General features: G+C 37.8%; 1 protein-coding gene across 1 annotated transcript; it reads right to left on the bottom strand.

Moving 5' to 3' along the window:
* Nucleotides 1-1,311: 1,311 nt before the first annotated feature.
* On the bottom strand, nt 1,312-18,406 carry LOC128378573 (NACHT, LRR and PYD domains-containing protein 12-like). The gene is made up of 11 exons (XM_053338139.1): nt 18,282-18,406; nt 17,669-17,948; nt 15,001-16,786; nt 13,167-13,340; nt 12,376-12,549; nt 9,988-10,161; nt 9,270-9,443; nt 6,427-6,600; nt 4,505-4,678; nt 2,363-2,536; nt 1,312-1,442 (listed from the first exon to the last, which is right to left on the bottom strand). The coding sequence occupies exons 1-11, from the start codon at nt 18,318-18,320 to the stop codon at nt 1,436-1,438; spliced, it is 3,330 nt and encodes a 1,109-aa protein (XP_053194114.1). The 5' UTR covers nt 18,321-18,406; the 3' UTR covers nt 1,312-1,435.
* Nucleotides 18,407-21,981: the final 3,575 nt, after the last annotated feature.

The raw sequence follows: 21,981 nt of genomic DNA, 5'->3' as shown, positions 1-21,981 counted from the left end.
GTGTCGCTGCTGCATCAAACATGTTGATTAATGCTGTTTGTATTGTTTCAGTCACAGTTTATCAGCCAGGGTCAGATCAGATAAGAGCATGTTTGTTTACTATTTATTTTTACATCCAGCCTGCAAATTAAAGTTTTATTTGTAGTCATTACATTCATTTTGATTACAAAATTGAAAAAAGGCTCTTACCTGCATCTTACAGCTCATGCATATCAAATCTGTAAAGTTCTGACTTCAACAAAATCCAGAGATAACTGTTCAGTTTATAGTCAGTTAGGAGACTTAAGTGAAGATGATAAAATCCAGATCCAGACTCCTGTCCAGATGGATCATCAGGATACAGCTGATCCTCCCTCAACACTCCTGGAAGTTTGTAAAAGAGGTGTTGGTTTACTGAATCCCAAATGTGTGACCTCAGGAAGGATAAATGAATTAGTTCTTAATTGCTTGTTCGAGACATTACTGCACTCTCCAAAGGTTCTCCGGTAAGAACAGTAATGGCATGAATACAGCAATAAATTTATGAAACACACACTCACTGATAAGCAACTCATTTATTGCTGGTCTTTTGGATGCTCCTTTGTAGATGTATGTAAAAATAAACAGAGATAAGGCTTACGCAATAATACTAAACATAACAACATATCATGAAATACATAATGTAAATAAAAATATCATGCAGTGATAAATAGGACAAGGATGTAGGCCTATACATGAACAAAATACAATCCCCATAGCTCTAAGGCAGTATCAATGAAGAGCAACATTTTAGCTCAGAGGCGCATCTCTGTCATCACTGCTACTGACATAATACACACAAATGGTGAGTTAAAGAAGTGTGTGACGGTCCCTGAACAGACGCATCAGTGCACTCATTGCACTCTAACATAAATTACATTCCAACAGCATGATGATAAAATCATTAACATAAATGACATTGTCAGAGATCATACATTAAATGAAAAGCATTTGACTGTCAGACTATTAAAAAAGACTTGAGTGCCGTCATTATATATGAGACATTACAATATAAAACATATCACCACTTTTACACTAATTACAGCAACAGAATAATAACTCAAAACTCATATTCTCATGGATGCACAGAAAAGAATAAACCAGCAAATGTGAAGAAAGAGTTCAAAAACTGATATTGAGCTCAATTAAAGTCAAGAAACTGCAGCAATGAATACAGAAAAAGTCAAAACTTCTCTGACTCAGCTTTACACTGCTACTGCTACTGCTACTGAGTTAACAGGCAGCTGAACGAAGAACTTGATTGGTGTAGAGCATCCTGACACCGTCATGCACATGCACAGACATGCACAGTGCAGCAGCAGACTGTGCCTGTAAACTGTGAGTGGGTTAAAGAGGGATGCCGGTGCTGAAACTGGATGACCTTCTGAACAATGTTGACTCACTCTGATGGAGATCATCACCAGCTGATGAGAGAAGAAGAAACAACAGAGGAGATAAATGAGTTTAGTGAGACTCACTTCATCAGCTGTCAGTCAGTGATGCAGCACATCCAGTATAAAGAGCAGCAGGGACTTCAGTCCTGTTCAGACCAGAAGTGGAACAGCTGTGCAGCGTAGCTTGCTTCCTTTCAGCTCTCATGTTAACGTGTTGGAGTGAACACACTGAGCTCCAAGCTCACACACCTGCACACACTTTTACTATCAAGTGTGTTTCCTCTGCAGATTTCACTGAAGTACACAGAGGAAATAAAGTGCAGTTATGAACACATCATTAGTGCAGAAACAGAGACATTCACTCATCAGTTTACTGATGGATTTACTGCTGATACATGTCAACTCTTATCAAAGTTTAAAGCTACAGAGTCTCTGTGGGATTTGAAGACGTTTCCTGCTGTTAAATCATCACATGCAGCCTGGTCGCCACAATTTAATGTTTCTACAAACGAAGAACATGATGAATCTCTACGTTTCAACAATATGAATCATATCAACACAAGTAAAGTGATGTAGATCAGATTTGATGGTGTGACAGTTTGATGATGAGGACCACTGTCTCTATACATGTTGTAAGGCTGTCAGCTGTAATCCAGCTTTATTTCCTGCAGACATCAACACAACAACAACAGTCGTCTTCACATCAACTCAAACACATGATCACAACAAGCTTCTGGCTTATCTGATTGGCTGACTGTTCTCTCTCTCTCTCTGTCTTTCTGTCCAATCCTGAAGCGTGTCACCATTCTCCTCTCACAGCTTCACTGGGGAAAGCAGCACTGAGAAGGTTGGAGCTTCACCAGGAAATACTGGATATTTGCTTTCATACTGACTGTGTTTAATACTAGACTGCTGAAACCAGCACAGACTGACTTCAACTCTCTACTGACCTAAGAAACTCCAGTCTGCAGCGTGGACTCTTCTGAAGATCAGACAGCAGCTTCACGTCTGAATCCTTTAGGTTGTTGTCACTCAGATCCAGATCTCTCAGATGGGAGGGATTGTCCTTCAGAGCTGCAGCCAGAGAAGCACAGCTGGTCTCTGACAAACTGCAGCGCCTCAATCTGAATAAAGTATAAAAAATGTCACTTTAAAAGACAAAGTTGATGCTTGAAATCATTCAGTGTTTCATGTTGTTTCAGTATTTCATAATCTGTTCAGAGCTGAAGAAGTTTAGAAAGTAGAAGTTTAGAAAATGGAAACTCCATGAACAGGATGCAGGTTAAAAACTGTCAAATACAAACAGTGAAAAGGAGCTCTCATTAATATCAATGACATCATGCTGCTACTCCAGCGACTTACAATTAATGCAATAAAAAGTAGTTTTTTAAAAGAACAAGAACTTTTCATGTTCCCTGTTTTTAAACTGTACTTCTACTCTCTGCTCGAGTATATTTTTGAGCCAATAATCTACTTTTTACTTCTCTACATTTGCCATTTATAGCTTCATTACAACTAGTCTGCTCTAAATGTGGGGACTGAGTGTAGATTGTGATCAAGCTAACCACCTTATAAATTCTGTTGCACTGTTACTGCAGTAATTATGGTAGTTTAAAAACACTCCTTAGGCATTGCCTTTAGTCTACCGTAATTACTATAGTACCAGCTGCCTGGAAGAAAATTAAGTCCAACCTCTCTTTTTACCATGATGACATTTTTCATGTGTAACCTTAATCTTTGATGTTATGACGATGACATTAATTTATCTTGTAGCTAGTAGTCTGTTGGGCTTTTAAATTGGGATACATTAGAAAGCAGTTAACCTAATGTAATACCAAATTCAACGATAAGGTCATTACATTTGTTGACTCTGGGACATATAAGGAAATGGAAAAGGAGAAGGGTAGGTGAGGAAGAGATGGAAAGAGAGTGGGAGATGTTTATATCTCAGTTGTACAAGCTATCTTTATTTGTTTGACTAGCCTACCTGCTCTACGTCATTAATTAAAAAAAGATATATATATATATCTGTTTTTTGCTGTTTTGCACTGGCCTGCACAGCCGAAAATATTGAAATGCAAAGTTGTAATTTATTCACCAGGTACTTTTTTTACTTTACTTTTTTTTTAATGGGAGTACTTGTACTTTTACTTGAGTATTACATTTCAGTACTCTACCCACCACTGAGCTATCCCATAAAGCAACACATGGACTGTCAATAGCTGCTGTTTCAACTTTATCACTTTGAGCACAGACAGCAGAAACTGAAAGTGTAGAAAAGGCCCCAAAGTTACATGTTAGATTGTTAAGTATTGTTCTGTTCTCTGTCTGATAAGCTGTCGGTGTAAATCTGTTATTAATAATTTCATACAAAACTTTATTTTCCCTTTAGTTCCCTTCGACATTCACTTCCTGTAAGCTTTTATTTTGACAGTTGTTAAATCACAAGTCTCTATTCTCCCTACAACCTGCATAGACATAGCCAATCATGGGTAGACCACTCCCTCAAGTTATATAACTCCTCCCTTGAGGCCTGCAACCTCTTTTCCCTTCACACCATACTAGAGAGAAACAAAGGAAAATCCATGTTAATTCTTTATGGACTTTTTGCCTTTATAATAATTATCTTGACATGTCATGTATTATTGAACATTAACTTTTTCAAGATTGTGTTCTTATTTATTATACCAGATACCTGACTTAATTTATGTAAGTAGAAATAGTGACATTCCAGATTGTAGATGCATTATTAATATAAGTTAAATGATACCCTAATTTGTTATTATTCTTTGTTTGATATGTAGAGTTGTAACACTTTCTCTTTTTTTGTTTGAATGTCTATGTATAGAAAAATCATCCACTATAAATCAACTACAAGTAGGGCTGTCGCGATAACCACAAAAACAAATCACCGCGGTACTTAGAGGCCCACCGCGGGGCATGTTGGACCACTGCCACCACCGCACGTTTCAGAGTGAATTATCCAGTGTAGGATTTTAAAGGACTAAACCACTATTTCTGCTTTTTACTGTCACCACAACTGTCACATTATATTAATGTCTACACAGAAGTAAGAAAAAGAGGTCTCTGACCTCAGTCTCTCCAGTCTACAGTGTGGACTCTTCAGAAGATCACACAGCAGCTCCGCGTCTGAATCCTGCAGCTTGTTGTAGCTCAGATCCAGCAATCTCAGATGGGAGGGGTTGCACTTCAGAGCTGAGACCACAGAAGCACAGCTGGTCTTTGACAAACTGCAGCCATCCAGTCTGAAGAAAGAATAAATTATGTAGATTAAAATCCATTTATAATTCAATCAGATGTGTTCAAGTTTAAAATGTGTAGTTCAACATTAATATGTCCATCAATGAGCTTTTTTCTAAAATGAGCAGTTCCCTTCTGAGAGCTGCTTTTTTTTTCTTAAAATCTAATGAGAAAGGCACACATGCAAAATTTAAAGTCGGCTACAGGAAGGATCTAAAACAGCTGCAAATAGACTCAGATTGGAATGTTTTTTTTCTTTTTTTGGATATTCTTTTTTTCTATTTAATTTACAACATACAATATTCAGGACAGATTATAACAGGGAAGAAACTGGATCAGCCCCTCTAAGCTAAGACACTTGTCTTTTTTTTTTAAAGCATATTTTTGGGGCTTGAGAGAGACAGGAAGTGGGAGGCAGAGAGGGGCAGTGACTACTTAGTGCAGGATTTGAACCAGGGTCGCCTACAGTGAGGACTGTAGCCTCAACACATGGGGCAGGTGCTCTATCCACTGAGCTAAAGACCACCACACATTTGTCTTTCTTAATGTCAATCTACCCTAAAGACGATCTCACACTGTAATTTATATTTCTTTGTTATATTTTCATTTTGAGTGTGATTTGTTTGGAATAGTATTTGTTTCGGATAGTTTTTAAAATCAATTTTTCAACATTTAATATAAATAAACTGTAAATATACTTGTAATAGTGTCTGCTGTTTTACATTCATATTTTAATACATTTTATACTAAACATAATGTCATATAATGGTAATGTGGAAATTATTAAATCTAGCATAATTACACTGAATAATTTATGTGATATACTGCACACAGACCAATCAGAGGTGAAAATGTTAAATTTGGGCTGAATTATAATTGAGCCAAATGATCTGGCTCACTCAATAGAGCCGTAACTCCATCACTGCAGCAGAGTGACTTTATCATTGTGTTAATATGGATCATCATAATGTCAGCCTTCTACAGACATCATCCAAATGTCACCACAACATTCAGACACATATTCATGTCAACACTGAGTCAAATCTGTGTGTGTGTGTGTGTGTGTGTATTTGAGCGCTGCCTTCACCCTGTAATTGTTTGTCCTGAGCGATGCTCTCATTGAATACATTTAAGGGTCTGGTGATCACCAAATTCCTGACTCCCAATTTCCTTTCCTGGGGATGTGTGACTCTTGTGTGACATCATGTGTATGTAAACCTATGTCTTATGGTTATTCGCCATTGGCTGCAGTCATATAGACTGGTACTGTATGTTTGACCAATCGCAGATCATTTCTTTGTTCCTTCAGAAACTATAATAGATTAGGTTTGTTCTTTGCTCAGTGAGATGAGCTGATGTCACTCTGTGTGTATGCTGTCTCCTTATTGGACAATAATTGTTGTTTAATATTCAACCCAGCAGTGTATTTGTGTGTGTGTGTGTGTGTGTGTGTGTGTGTGTGTGTGTGTGTGTGTGTGTGCGTGTGTGTGTGTGTGAAGGATCAACATCAATGATCAGACATTATTCATTAAAACACATTGAAGAATATAATAAAAATATTTCTTTACCAAAAATTATAAACATTCATTTACTTTAACAACTAACAGTCATCTTTTATAACTACAGACTAAACTGTTCAGTAAAGTACTGAACAATTAGAATTTTCATGGATGTAAGTTATGTATGTACATAAATTAGGTTCAGTTGATAAACATTAAGATCAACAATAGTAACAGACAGTCAGTGAACTGACCTCAGTCTCTCCAGTCTACAGTGTGGACTCTTCAGAAGATCACAGAGCTGCTCCACGTCTGAATCCTGCAGCTTGTTGTAGCTCAGATCCAGATGTCTAAAATAGGAGTGGTTGGACTTCAGAGTTGAGACCAGAGAAGCACAGCTGGTCGGTGACAAACTGCAGCCCCTCAGTCTGAATAAAGAATAAATGATGTAGATTAAAATCCATTTATAATCCAATCAGATGTATTCAGGTTTTAAATGTGTAGTTCAACATTACTATGTCCTCTCTAAAATGAGTACTGATGTGTCAGGTCTAGTGCTGCACAATTAATCTAATCACAATCGCAACGTCAGCCTGTGCAATTATTTAATTGCAAAATATACTAATTTAAATGTGTGGGTGAAAATATTTGGTCACCTTTGCACCATGAGCAGAGATACTTCACAGACTGCTCACAGTCTCTGTGTAGTCAGCAAAGTGTGTGCAGTGCATGGTCACGTGACTTGCCAGTGTGCAGACCACAGACCTGGTGGCCAAAAGAAAACTTGACCTCTGTTACATAGTGGTATTTATGGTGGTATAAGCTATGCAACAACGAACACAAAGAGGTACTCTGTAAAACATCTCTAATGAAAGTCTCTACGGCACGCGGCAATACAATAAATAATATGAATGCATCACAGTGAAAGTCCTAATAAAGAGACGACAACTTAAGACCAGCCTGTAAACAAAATAAAACACAAACCGACTCCATAACGTACTGCCAAGACATGATGCCCCTATACTCAGTTAGCAAACAGGGATTTCAGAAAATGATTGGGAACTAAAGATCACACCGGCAGTAACACAGCCTTGGGCTTTAAAGAGGCTTTGGTTGATGTTTGACTAGCATAGTTATAAAAATAGATAACTGCGTTAACATTTTAAAGCGGTGAGGCTTAACCAATGAACATAAACTTCACCTTGCTATGGGTAAGTTAGATTCTCAAAATTATCAGTAATTATACACTCATGACAGCCCATCATGCAGCCCTAGGGCTAAGCCTCAGGTCTATAAGGTGGCTTCCATTCAAGAGCTGTCTTTTTTTTCTTTCTTAAAATCTTACATATATATATATATATATACATATATATATATATATTTATGCCTTGTTTTGGGATTTTTGTGCCATTCAGACAGTAGCTAGCAGAGAGGCCAACAACAAACAGGCAGCATAGGTCCCTTGCCGGATTCGAACCAGGGATGCTGCAAATATGTGGCATGTACTCTCACCACCTGACGACCAGGACACTCCCTTTCTTAAAATCTAAGGAGTAAGGGACACATGCAGAATTTGAAGTAGGCTACAGGACTGATCTGATATCTGCTGCCAATAGACTCGGATTGGAATGGTATTTATTAATTTTTTTGGATATTTATTTTTTCTATTTAATTTACGACATACAATATTCAGGTATTACAACCCAGATCGCTAGGCAAAAGGAAGCAACATAAAACCAGATGCTATGATTGAAATATAAATTATTTACTCGCCAAAGTTTTAACCAAATGAGAATAATACAAAACGGAGGAAGTTGGAAAGGGGAAAATGGCCGGTTGGTGCTGCTCGATTCAAAAAATAAACATAACCAAAAAGGAAACAAGACACATATACACCATACACACACATGCAGGGCCGTAACATCAGGGCAGATAATAAGAGGGGAAGAAACTGGACAAGTCCCTCTAAAATGACACGTAGGGCCTGATTTACTAAGATCCGAAATAAAGGGTACTAAATTGTGTGCACAGTGCAATAGATTTCATGTTTAGTTTGTATGCGTTTTGCGCGTGATCTACTAAGAATAACTGCATAAATAAAAACAGGTGCATTAGGGGGCAGACAGCAGTATTTAAATGAGGATTTTGTGTGTCTTAATGGAGAGTTTGGATGAGCAGAAAGCTGCAAGCGCAAAATGAAAGTTGATCAGGTTCTAGTGGAAGAGGTTAACTAATATATTGAGTTACAACAACAACAAAAAAAATACCAGTAAAACTGACAGATAGGAGAGTATTTGTGACAAAGTCAATGCTGTTAATAAAACCAAAAACATTCCACTCCACAAAAAAATGGAAAAAGTGGAAAAAAATCCGTCCTGCGGGTATTCTGTCATTATGTCTCTGTAATCCTCCTCTCCATAGTAACAGCCGGTTAATATCTGCCCTTCAAAGGTTTTATTTATAGACACAGTTACCATCACCAAAATTACCTTCAGGTTTGGGGAATCACAAGGCTTGTACTAAATAACATGTTAGCATTTTCTCCTCCCTGTATTTTGCACACTGGGGTTAAAACGCCTCATATTATATATTCATTATGGCAAACGTACTAAATGGACAGTGTATATTATGTAAGATGCAAGCCTCAGTGCACCGCGTTAGTAGATCAACTTGCACATTTTTTGCAGGTGATGTCAAGTTTGCACACGTATTTACACACGCAAACCTTTAGTTAATAAGGCCCTTAGTGTCTTTCTTAATGTCAATCTACTCTAAAGACAATCTCACACTGTTTCACTATTACAACAGTTTTGCGCATTCTAATTTGTCTTTGTTATATTTTTCATTTTGAGTGTGATTTGTTTGGAATAGCATTTGTTTTGGATAGTTTTTAAGTGTAATTTACAACATTTAATATAAATACATTGCAAATACACTTGTAATAGTGTCTTGTGTTTTTCATTAATATGTTTTATAATTGTTTTTTTCCTGAAAATATAGAAAAAAATTACTTTATGGATGTAAATTATGCATGTGCACGAATTACAGTTGTTAAACATTAAGATCAACAATAGTAACAAACAGTCAGTGAATTGACCTCAGATCCTCCAGTTTGCAGTCTGGACTCTTCAGAAGATCACACAGCTGCTCCACGTCTGAATCCTGCAGCTTGTTTTTACTTAGATTCAGCTCTCTCAGATGGGAGGGGTTGTACTTCAGAGTTGAGACCAGAGAAGCACAGCTGGTCTCTGACAAATTGCAGCCATACAATCTGAATAAAGAATAAATGATGTAGATTAAAATCCATTTATAATCCAATCAGATGTGTTCAGGTTTTAAATGTGTAGTTCAACATTACTATACGTCCTATAGATTAATGTAAGTTCATAAAAATTTATTTCTGTATTCATTCAGTTTTATTTTGCAAGCAAGCTCATTTTCTTGTGAAACAGGTTAATATATTACATGTTTATCTCTGCAAGGCTCCTTTCATTAGTTGTGACTCAGCGCCCTCCTGTGGCCGGTGGTGGTAAATATAATGACAGTAAAACGTCAGCCTGTCTCTTTTCAGAGACAGTGATCCCTTCAGTCTGCTAAGGTTAAGCCACTATAGAGAGGGTTACACACGTATGTGAGTTGTAAAATTGAATAAGTAACAAATGGTTGGTTTATCATTTTAATAGATTACTTTGACGTAAGATCACTGTTTTTACCTTGTGGTTGTGCTGTCTTGTTTAAGTTATATATGTACATAATTTAAGTTCAGTTGTTAAACAGTAAGATCAACAATAGTAACAGACAGTCAGTGAACTGACCCCAGATGCTCCAGTCTACAGTGTGGACTCTTCAGAAGATCACACAGCTGCTCCACGTCTGAATCCTGCAGCTTGTTGTTACTTAAATTCAGATCTCTCAGATGGGAGGGATTGACCTTCAGAGTTGAGACAAGAGAAGCACAGCTAGTCTCTGACGAACTGCAGTCCTCCAATCTAAATAAAGAGTAAATGATGTAGATTAAAATCCATTTATAATCCAATCAGATGTGTTCAGGTTTTAAATGTGTAGTTCAACATTACTATGTCCTCATCAATGAGTTTTTCTGTAAAATGAGCAGAGTAGTGATGTGTTGGGTCTATAAGCTGGCTCCCTTCTGGGAGCTGCTTTTTTGCACAGATGCAAAATTTAAAGTACTATCTTCTGCCAATAGACTCAGACTGGAATAGTATTGTTTAAATTTTATTTTTATTTAATTTTACAACATACAATATTAAGGGCAGATAATAACAAAGGGAAGAAACCGGATCAGCCCCTCTAAGCTGAGACACTTAGGGCCCCATTTTAATGATTTATAGCGCATGGCGTTAATTGCATGGTGCCTTTGGGGCGTGTTCAAATCCACTTTTGCTATTTTAACTGCGGAAAAATGGTCAATGCACCAGGGCGCATGGTCCAAGAGGGTTGGACTTAACTTGTGTCTAAACCTGATCAGTGTCATCTCAAGAATATGTGTTAAATATTGTTCGAAACCTGTTATAATCATGTTAACCCTTCATACAGTTGTTAGGACTGTCTGCAGCTGCACTCTCCAAGGTGCTGACCCCCCACCCAAACAAACAAACACAGTAGTGAAAGGCTCATTGTCATTTAATCTGTTATTTTAACAATTAAATCTGATTCGTATTATGAATAACTAATATGACATGTTTTTTAATATGTTGATGTAATAGGGTAATTTTATTTTAACAAGCACAGCTGCGCTGCGCACCCGCATATGTAGGAGCAGATTAAACTCTTGATAATGTGCCCTTAAAATAACAATGAAATATGCGCTAGTGACTTACGACATTTTTTTTTTTTTTTGGTCGTAGTGCAATTGCTTTTCTCTGCCTTAAAATAGAAACACGCTACCGATGCACCTAACCACACCTCATTTTGAGATCAACACGCCCACAGGTGCAGACTGGTGCACAATGAGAGTGCAGGGTGAGAAAATGACAACTGCATCGAGGGAAACTAACAAAGACACATGCGTCACACCCACCATCCTCTATGCGCCAACTGCAAGATGGGGCCCTTAGTGTCTTTCTTAATATCAAACTACCCTAAAGAAAATCTCACACTGTCTCACTGTTAAAACAGTTTTGATGATGCTGTTTTGCACATTGTAATTTATATTTCTTTGTTATATTTTCCCTTTTGAATGTGATTTGTTTGGAATAGTATTTGTTTTGGATGGTTTTTCAAATCTAATTTACAACATTTAATTTAAATAAATTGTGAATACACTTGTAATAGTATCTGGTGTTTTTCATTAATATTTTTTTAATTTTTATACTAAACATAATGTAAAAAAAATAATGGTAATGTGGAAACGATTAAATCTAGCATAATTACACTGAATAATGCATCTGGTCCAGTTTGCCCTGTTAATTTTCTGTTGCTGTGCTGACGTGCTGCAGTAACTGTATTCCGTCATTTCCAGTTTTCTGCTGCTCTCTACTCAGCGAACTTTGATATATTTTTCATTTCTGTAGACAGTTATTCATTGTACACTTAAACATACGTTAGTTTGGTTTAAAACACTTCTTGCTTTCCCATTCATTTATCGATCTCCCACTAAATTAACACGTTTGGTATTTTTGCTCTTTCGTTAGCTGTTGTGCTTAGTGGTTACCCATGGCTTCTCTCTCTCCTTCTCGCTCTCCTGCTCTGTCCTGCTTGGTGTGCCAGATGTTCAGCTATTCCTCTGCCTCCTTTTATGATAACGGTAAATGCAGTTTGTAGCCTTGGAGCCTAGGCTCAGTGAGTTAAAAGCATGGCTCCACACCATGGAAAGTAAGTCAGCTCCAGTGGTTAGCCAGCCCCACATAGCCGGTGCGAGTCAACCCTCAGCAAGTCCTACCGTAGCTGCTAATTCCATGGTTCCACTGCTGACAAACTGACTGAAATTTTGGAGGCGAGAACTTTACAGGTTTGTCCACTCACTCTGCCCTCTAGACCGCTGTGTCCTCCATAGCAGAGTAGGACCCAGACATTGACCGTGAGGTCACAGAGGCGACTCGCCGAAAACATAACAAAGAAAACGATAACGCGGTGGTAATCATGGAAGGAGCTGAGCTTTTTTCCGGCAGTGTAGAGGCTTTCTACTACTGTTCTTCTTCTGTGGGGTTTTTAAAAATGCCACTTATTTTAGTGCAACTGACCTCAGAGTCTCCAGGCTGCAGTCTGGACTCTCCTTAAGATCAGACAGCAGCTTCACAGATGAGCTCTTCAGCTTGTTGTTACTCAGATCCAGCTCTCTCAGATGGGAGGGGTTGCACTTCAGAGCTGAGGCCAGAGAACCACAGTCATCCTTTTTCAAACTGCAGCCACACAATCTGAATAAAGAATAAATTATGTAGATTAACATCCATTTGTAATCCAATCAAATATGTTCAGGTTTAAAATGTGTAGTTCAACATCACTATGTCTGAACAGTCTTCTTCCTGTATTTTGTAGTTTAGTAGGTGTGTGTAGTTAAAACTTATTATTGGTGGCAGTAATCATTCCTCCTGTCCATACTGACTGTGAGGTAGTCTCTCCCTATCACAGCTACACTGTAGGAAGTGACTTCATTCAGCTGGAGCTAATATGAGGCTTTGACAGTCTGGTAGACTCACACTTGATTTGTCTGACCCAAATATTTAGAACAAAATTCCCATTTTGAGTTTGGATCCCTCTTCTGCAGCTCAGCAAGGAAACACTGAAGAAACACAAACATACTTACTTGATATGTGGAACTCAGACTGCTGAAGCTTCATATTAGTTTAAACTTTGGAAGTAATTTTTACACAGAACAAGACTGTGGATTTTAAATTCCTGACATTTTAATTCTACAGATTTGAGCTAAAAGCAAATCCTGAAAATGTATGAACCAAACATCTGAAACTTCAGTGAAGGGTTTTAATTGAATATATAGAAAGAAATCTACCAAAACTACAGTCAGTGAACTGACCTCAGAGTCTCCAGTTTACAGTTTGGACTCTTCAGTCCAGCACACAGAAGCTTCATCTCTGAATCATTCAGGATGTTGTAGCTCAGGTCCAGCTCTCTCAGATGGGAGGGGTTGGTCTTCAGAGCTGAGGCCACAACTTCACAGTGAGTCTTTGTGAGATAACAGCGAGAAAGTCTATAATGACACATATTACAACATATGTTATCATGAAAGAGGACACTTTAGATTTACTTCATTTGATAATGAAACAGTTAGAAGAACAGTTAGAAGTTAAATAAATTCCCAACAGTTTAGAGATAAACAAGAGAGAGACAGAGAATAACATGGAGCCAAGCTCCACTGCTGGAAATGAACCACTGACATTGTAGTTATAAGATATGTGTCTTAACCACTAAGCTACCAGAACACTCTCAGTTCAGCTAATTGTATCTCAGTGTGTTTGAATGAAACAATAATTCTCATCACTCTCTCTCATAGCTGCAGACTTTAATCTTTGTTTTATTTTAATCTTGCAGATGAGGGAGAGGAAATGGAGTTACATTGAGGCTTCCATAATGTGCACAGTATGTCTGTGTGATCTGATCCCATGTCTGTCTCAATAAAGTTTACATGAGGACATCTTGATTAGAAAACCATACTGTCCATTATTTTTAATGTGACTGCAGGATATTTTTACTCAGTTCAGCTCAGTGAACAGTTAGAGTTGATAAAGGTCATCTCTCTTTGCTACCTGCTGCTGTCAGGTTCACATCCATAAGCAGCTACATTTACTCACTGATGACAAATAAAAACAAATAAATGGTTTGACAATATCAGACCTGTACATAATTAAATATGAATGTAATTAAATATTTAATCGTGTATGACAGATGACTGCATAGGGTTTAGTTGTCGTTTTTCTTTTCTGAGATTTTGAAAAATTGATTCAGCAGAAACACAATTAACAAACTAATAATGTTGAATTATTTTCAGCATGATGTCAGCAGAAAGATGTTATCAAGGTATCAGCATTAAATTATTTTTAAATACATTATACATGTTTGTATACAAACCCTAGGGCACATGTACTCATAGTTATTACTAATTTTTTACACTGGGTACAAAGTTTGATCAGAGATAACTGGGATTCATGTCAGATAATTAGTTGTTACTGGTGAATAGGGCCACTTTCAGTCAACATTAGTGCTCAAGCAGTTATTTTAGTCCCAGTTTAAGCGTCTGTTGCTTCCAGTGGCTTCAGCTTCATCAGCAGCTATTTATAATGATGATTGGTGATGGACCGCTTGTTAACTCATCATTTAAATTACATTTTTAATTAATGAAATCCACATTACCTACTAAATATGTGCCACATTTTTTAAAATATCATCCATGTTTTTTTCTATGTTAAATTATGATTATTTTTCCACCATTTTGATTTATTTTATAATTTGAATTTGGCTGGGGTGGTGGCTCGGTTCTGTGCTGTGATAAACACATATTTATTGTTGCTTTACACAAACTTTAAACATAGAAAACACCTATGAATACAACCACTTGAAAAATCAAAATTGTTTTGCACTCACAACAATTATAACAGCTCAAGAACATCTATAAATATAACTGATGTTATTTCAGCTATAAACAATTCTGTTATTTTTATAGCACCAAATCACAACTAAAGTTATCTCAATGCACACACATAGAGCAGGCCTAGACTGTACTCTTTAATTTAATTTAAGAAACCCAACATTCTTAATATATGACCCAATATATTATTTATATTTGAAGAACTAAACTACTAATCTACTACTAATCTGCACTGATTTATAATGTTAATCACATCTGGACTTACCGAGCCTTTCTGCAGTTCCTCACAGCTGGGATCAGTCTCTGTCGTCCCTGCCATGATGTGTTATACTTCTCCAGGTCCAACTCATCCAGAACCTCCTCTGATATCTGCAGCATGTAGGCCAGAGCTGAGCAGTGGATATCAGAGAGTTCCTTCTCTGATCTGTTCTCTGACTTCAGGAACTCTTGGATCTCCTGATGTACTGAGCAGTCGTTCATCTCCATCAGACAGTGGAAGATGTTGATACTTCTGTCAGGAGAGAAATGATGAGTGTTCATCTTCTTCAGGTTGGTGATGACTCTCTGGATGGTTTCTGGACTGTTCTCTGTCTGACCCAGCAGGTCTCCTAAGACACTCTGGTTGGACTCCAGAGAGAGGCCATGAAGGAAGCGAACAAACAGGTCCAGGTGGCCATTTTTATTTTGGAGAGATTTCTCCATCGCTCCCTTCAGGAAGTCATCCAGAGATGAGTCACTGTAGTCTTCTCCTAGGAAGTCCTTCAGTACCTCTGTGTTCCTGCTGGTGTAACAGTGGTACATGTAGACTGCAGCCAGAAACTCTTGAACGCTCAGATGAACAAAGCAGTAGACTGTTTTCTTCTGGAGTTTCTCTCTTTTGAAGATCTGTGTACAAAATCCTGATAACACTGCGGCCTCTGTGACATCAAGACCACACTGCTCCAGGTCTTCTTTGTAGAACAGGATGTTTCCTTCCTGCAGCTGTTCAAACGCCAACCTCCCCAGATTCAGAAGAACTGTGTTGTCAGCCTCTGTCAGCTCCTGTGGACTCGTCTCATGTCCCCCATCATACTTGTTCTTCTTCCTCTTTGTCTGAATCAGCAGGAAGTATGAGTACATGTCAGTCAGGGTCTTGGGCAGCTCTTCTCTCTGCTCTGAAGTCAACATTTCGTCCAGACTTGTAGCAGTGATCCAGCAGAAGACTGGGATGCGACACATGATGTGGAGGCTCCTGGATGTCTTGATGTGTGAGATGATTTTGCAGGACTGCTCTTCATCACTGAATCTCTTCCTGAAGTACTCCTCCTTCTGGGCGTCAGTGAAGCCTCGTACTTCTGTTACCCTGTCAAAACATCGACGAGGGATCTGATTGGCTGCTGCAGGTCGGGAAGTTATCCAGATGAGACCCAAAGGAAGCAGGTTCCCCTTGATGAGGTTTGTCAACAGCACGCTGACCGATGTCTTCTGTGTGACATCAGTCACGACTTCCCTGGTGTTGAAATCCAGTGAAAGTCTGCTTTCATCCAGGCCGTCAAAGATGAACAGAACTTTACAGACAGCAAGCTTCTTTGCTGTGAGCTTTAATGTTGGATGGCATTCTTGGATCAGCATGATCAGATTGTACTGCTCATCTTTGATCGAGTTCAGCTCTCTGAATGGAAGCAGGACCAGCAGACTGATATCTTGGTTTTCAGAGCCTTGTGCCCAGTCCAGAGTGAACTTCTGCACTGTGAAGGTTTTTCCAACGCCAGCAACACCGTTAGTCAGAACGACTCTGATGAGTTTCTTCTGATTTGGTAAGACTTTAAAGATGTTGTGGCATTTGATTGGAGTGTCATGGAGGGTCTTCATCTTGGAAGCTGTCTCAAGCTGCCACACCTCATGTTGAGTATCAACTTCGTTACTGCTTCCCTCTGTGATGTAGACATCAGTGTATCTATCGTCGAAGAGGATTTCATCTTCTGGTTCATCACTTGTTTCAGGCACTTTTTGACATCTCCTCGTCAGATTGATCTTACATATACCTAAACCCTTCTGCAGATCACCATCTGCTGAAAGAGAAGAAAAATATGGATGTAAACAACTATCAGTGTTTCCGTGCACTTATACAATCAGTTTACTCAAAGAAGTCGGGTTATGTGGGTAATCATGGAACATATTAACAAACATAGTAGAAACCTTGTTTCTGTAAATCTGTTTGTACATACAACAAATCAGTGATGAGATTGCTCCTCTATATTGACTTTACTCTTAAAGCATGCCTTTCTTGTTTTATCAGTGTTAGTGATAGAAGACGTGTATTAGTCCTGACTTTTTGTTCTGTTTTGCTTTTCCTCACAACATTAATGTGTCTGAATTTAACAAACAGTAAAATGTTAAGTGGTGGAAACTAACTTATGTAGAGGATAATTTGTGTTTGTTTAAGTTTTAGTTGGACTTTAAATACAAGATTAACACAAAAATAGTCTGTCTTCATGTGTATCCATCCCATGATCTCCCTTTAATGTAGTATGAGTTAACTTTTTTAAACTAATTGTGCTGAGAAGAACACAATGGCTCAGTGGTTACCACTGGTGTCTCACAGCAAGAAAGTCCAAACCCTAAATGTCTCAGGTCCTTTCTGAGTGTCTGCTGGGTGCTCTGGTTTCCTCCCACCATCAAAAACATGTAAGTCAGGGTTAATACTGCTGTCAGTGCCCACTGGCTAAAAGAACTAGAGTTGTACCCTGAGTGCTGCTCTGCAGTAGCCCACTACCCCTAGTGTATAGGATGGGTCAAATCAGATGCAGGCAATGCATTTTGTGTCAATGTATATAAGTGCTATCAAAAATCTTAATCTTAAAATAAAATTATTAAAAATAAATAAAGACAGGCTATTGTGACAGATCAGCTGTTTGGATGTGATATCATATTTGTCTCTTCCTGTGACTGACCTTCTGCTCCTGAGCCGATGTTTGATAACTCCTCCACCAGATCATTCCTGTTGATCTTCTTTAAAATGCTCTTCATCACCTCCACAGCTCCAGAAGATTCATATTTCTGCACCATCAGATCTACAGCATCCCGCCTCTCCGCCTCCTCCAGCTTGCTCTCTTTGATAGGTGGGATGTCGTCCACCGTTTCAGTCTTCAGGTACCACTTGAACTCCTTATATTCATCAACTTTTAAATCTTCCAGAAAGTTTAGGAGGTCGACCTTCGTCATCTTGGCTCTCTGGTAAAATCAGAGAACAGATAAGAGAACAGTTGTGTTTCTTTCTGTCTGTCTCATTCTGTGTTTCTACTGGATCTGACTGATTTCACAAAAAGCCCAGTTTGGCTGCAGTCAGAGAAACTCAAGAGGATCATCGTAAAAACGTCTCATCACAAGTCTACTCAGTAGCTGTTCTGGAGCTTTCTATCGGATTGAGTTTTCTCAGTTGTCATGGAAATGTGTTAAAATTAACATTTTTCTGCTTAAATGTTGAGAATAAAATTTCAGTCTTTAACAAATTGACAAAGTAATCTCACCACAAGATCCAGTTCGTCTTCTGCTTTCACAACTCACCTGTTTGCTGTGGTTCAGTGAACTGTGGCGTTTTCCCATGTTTTGATTGGTTTGTTAAAGCTGGAAAACCGACAGCGCCTGAAAATGAGGATCTTGTCTCAAAGTGTGATTTTTGTTCTGTGAAGTAAAAAGGACAAAGCACAGTATTTGAATAGTTGGCTACATACGTGATTTAGTCATTAATCAAAAACTAAACTAGAGTTAAATCCATCTGCTGAATACAAAACTGTTTTCAGAACTCAACATCTTTTGGAGCATTTTCTATTCTGCAAACTAAAAACACATTTAGATCTGGACTTTGTGAAGAAGTAAAACTTTTGAAACTAAATGTATTTATATATGCTAACATGTTATTAACCATCTCACTGAATCATCTTCAGGTCAGTTTACAGTAAAAACAGTCTCTTACTTTGTGTCTGAGGGTCCAGGTTCATTACTGAAATCTTCATAGACAGACAGATGGATATCAAAGACTCCGGCCTCCTCTTCCTTCATCTCCAGGAGTCTGACAGGTAAACCAGTAGCACTGCAGACACACACACACACACAGTATAATAAACTCAGTGCTGACTCTCAACTTAGTAGCTTCTTATTAGTTTACATGACTTTAACTACAACCATGTGTGTTTTCTAGTCATCACAAAGATAAACGCTGACTCTGGTTTAAATCCAACAAACAGCTTCAGATAAACATGTGTGAGCTTCTTAACTGTGACTTCTCTCTATTTAGAGCGCAGCAGTGAGTCACGTTACATCACTGTGAGGACGCAGAAACCAGGAAAAGAACAACAGGAAACTGCTTTTGAAGACGACAAACTGTATGATTTCTTATTTTAAGACACAGTTTAATCAACTAAACAATTAAACTAAAAAATAATCATCAGATTGATCAATAATGACAGTAATCATTATTTGCAGTCCTGATATTAACACTCACCTGCCTCAGACTTGTTTTCCTCTTTCTGTTCTGCTGACTGTGAAATAAAGCCTGACTGAATACTTTCAATTTTAACTTCCTGTAGTGTGACCAGACAGAGAGTAGGTGAAGAAGCGTACTGATGTTTTTTTTTTTTTTTTTTTTTTTTTTTTTTATTAATTATGTTCAACAAAATAAATAGCCTAAACAAATAAATTAATTAACTTATACAAGACAAATCGTCGCTTGATCACAGATGTAATACTCATTTATCATAAATAATAACTTAATACTTAATAATCTTTCATTAACACCGTTAATTAAAGGGCCCTTTGCGTTGTCAAGGCACCCGTCTCCAAGACAACCGTTGCGTTCACGTCATGGTTTGCTCATACGGCCTTCAAAATAAAAGATCCAAAACAAAAGGGTACAGGAAGTGGATAATTAAAAGAATAAATAAGATTTTGAAATTATTATTTCCAGGCCATTCTCTTCTTTACTTGAAGTCACGTGTGTGTGTGTGCGTGTGTGTTTGTTTGTGTGTGTGTGTGTGTGTGTGTGTGAGAGAGGGCTGGATGTATTTGCGTGCCTCTACGTTTTTGATAACGTAAAGTCGACGTGTGATGTGTGTGATGTGAAAATGTAAAATATAAAGAAATATTTCTATAACAGTGTATTTATTATTCTACAAAATCTGCGTCAGTGTGTCTTTCTGTCTCTCTTTTATGACACACTTTTCTAGATATCAGGCAAAAAATCACAGGACTGAGTAATCTGACCTCTTTTGAACACCTTGGTTTTATAGTAGCCTACACTCTAAAAATTCATTATTAATTTCATAGAAAGGGAGTTTGGTGTAATATTTTCCCTGGAGAGCACAGGGAACTTCAGTTGAATTAATACTGATAGTATTAATGTAAAAAAGTGATGCGTTATTTTATGAACATATAATGGTGGTTATATACAGTATAAAAAATAAATAAATAAAAGTAACACAAATAAATGATCTAAATGCCAACAAAGATTTATTTAAAAACAATGCTGCCCCCTTGTGGACGAATAAAAAACTACAATTTGAATGTATGTTAGTACATTAATTAGTAAATATATGAGTTATTGAGTAAACCATTAAATCAATAAACATACTGATTAATATAACCACAATTCTATTATTAAACAAAAAAATGATTAAAACATAAATACATAAGTAGATCAGTAAACATATTAATACAGATACAAATAGATCTAACACATAGATGAATAAATAGATCAATACACACATCCGTATACAGCCTCTTCAAATATATAATAATGCATGAAACGCGTAGTATTTCAGACTGAAATAAATATGTGTAGGTGCAGTGGGCAGTATAGTGTCCAGTGTTATTGCACAGTGCCACAGTGAGTTAAATGTTCATGGATTTTAATGAGGAAACTGTTGGTGTGTCTGGTGGTTTTGGTGTTCAGAGGGGAGAAGGTGGAACGGGTCATGTCCAGGGTGTAAATGGTCTGCAGTGATTTTCCTGCCTGTTTCCTGACTGTGGAGGTGTACAGGTCCTGGATGCTGGTCTGTTGACTGACTGTCTGTTGTAGTCTGATCCTGTCCTGCTAACCCTAACCCAGACCTTTAGGATGATAAATTGAAGCTTTGATTTAATGAAATGAAAAATAATTCAAGTGAAATCAAATTAAGACAACACTGATTATAGATTTCATTTAAATAGAAAACATCTAAATCCTGGTTTATACCAGTTTGGCTTGTTTTTGTGTTCCTGGCTACTTCCTTCTTTCCTCCATAGTCACACACTGCAGGACTGTAACTCAGCTGCAGCATCAACTACTGTCAAACAAGTATTTCTACACCGTGCTACTGCTTGGAGTGTGTGTGTTTCCTCCTGCGCTGACTGTAGGTGAGTGTTTTGTCCAGCAGGTGTCGCTGCTGCATCAAACATGTTGATTAATGCTGTTTGTATTGTTTCAGTCACAGTTTATCAGCCAGGGTCAGATCAGATAAGAGCATGTTTACTATTTATTTTTACATCCAGCCTGCAAATTAAAGTTTTATTTGTAGTCATTACATTCATTTTGATTACAAAATTGAAAAAAGGCTCTTACCTGCATCTTACAGCTCATGCATATCAAATCTGTAAAGTTCTGACTTCAACAAAATCCAGAGATAACTGTTCAGTTTATAGTCAGTTAGGAGACTTAAGTGAAGATGATAAAATCCAGATCCAGACTCCTGTCCAGATGGATCATCAGGATACAGTTGATCCTCCCTCAACACTCCTGGATGTTTGTAAAAGAAGTGTTGGTTTACTGAATCCCAAATGTGTGACCTCAGGAAGGATAAATGAATTAGTTCTTAATTGCTTGTTCGAGACATTACTGCACTCTCCACAGGTTCTCCGGTAAGAACAGTAATGGCATGAATACAGCAATAAATTTATGACACACACACTCACTGATAAGCAACTCATTTATTGCTGGTCTTTTGGATGCTCCTTTGTAGATGTATGTAAAAATAAACAGAGATAAGGCTTACGCAATAATACTAAACATATCATGAAATACATAATGTAAATAAAAATATCATGCAGTGATAAATAGGACAAGGATGTAGGCCTATACATGAACAAAATACAATCCCCACAGCTCTAAGGCAGTATCAATGAAGAGCAACATTTTAGCTCAGAGGCGCATCTCTGTCATCACTGCTACTGACATAATACACACAAATGGTGAGTTAAAGAAGTGTATGACGGTCCCTGAACAGACGCATCA

This window comes from Scomber japonicus, chromosome 18 (assembly GCF_027409825.1).
Source record: "Scomber japonicus isolate fScoJap1 chromosome 18, fScoJap1.pri, whole genome shotgun sequence".
Lineage (NCBI taxonomy): Eukaryota > Metazoa > Chordata > Actinopteri > Scombriformes > Scombridae > Scomber > Scomber japonicus.
This window is presented reverse-complemented; position numbering and strand designations above follow the sequence as displayed.

What these genes read in the sequence shown, in the direction of transcription:
- LOC128378573 (XM_053338139.1), bottom strand. Translation starts at nt 18,320, where the DNA reads ATGGGAAAACGCCACAGTTCACTGAACCACAGCAAACAG. An exon ending in TGCAAACTGGAGGATCTGAG is followed by an intron (nt 6,601 to 9,269) that starts GTCAATTCACTG and finishes TTCTTTATTCAG; the next exon opens with ACTGAGGGGCTGCAGTTTGT. An exon ending in TGTAGACTGGAGAGACTGAG is followed by an intron (nt 2,537 to 4,504) that starts GTCAGAGACCTC and finishes TACTTTATTCAG; the next exon opens with ATTGAGGCGCTGCAGTTTGT.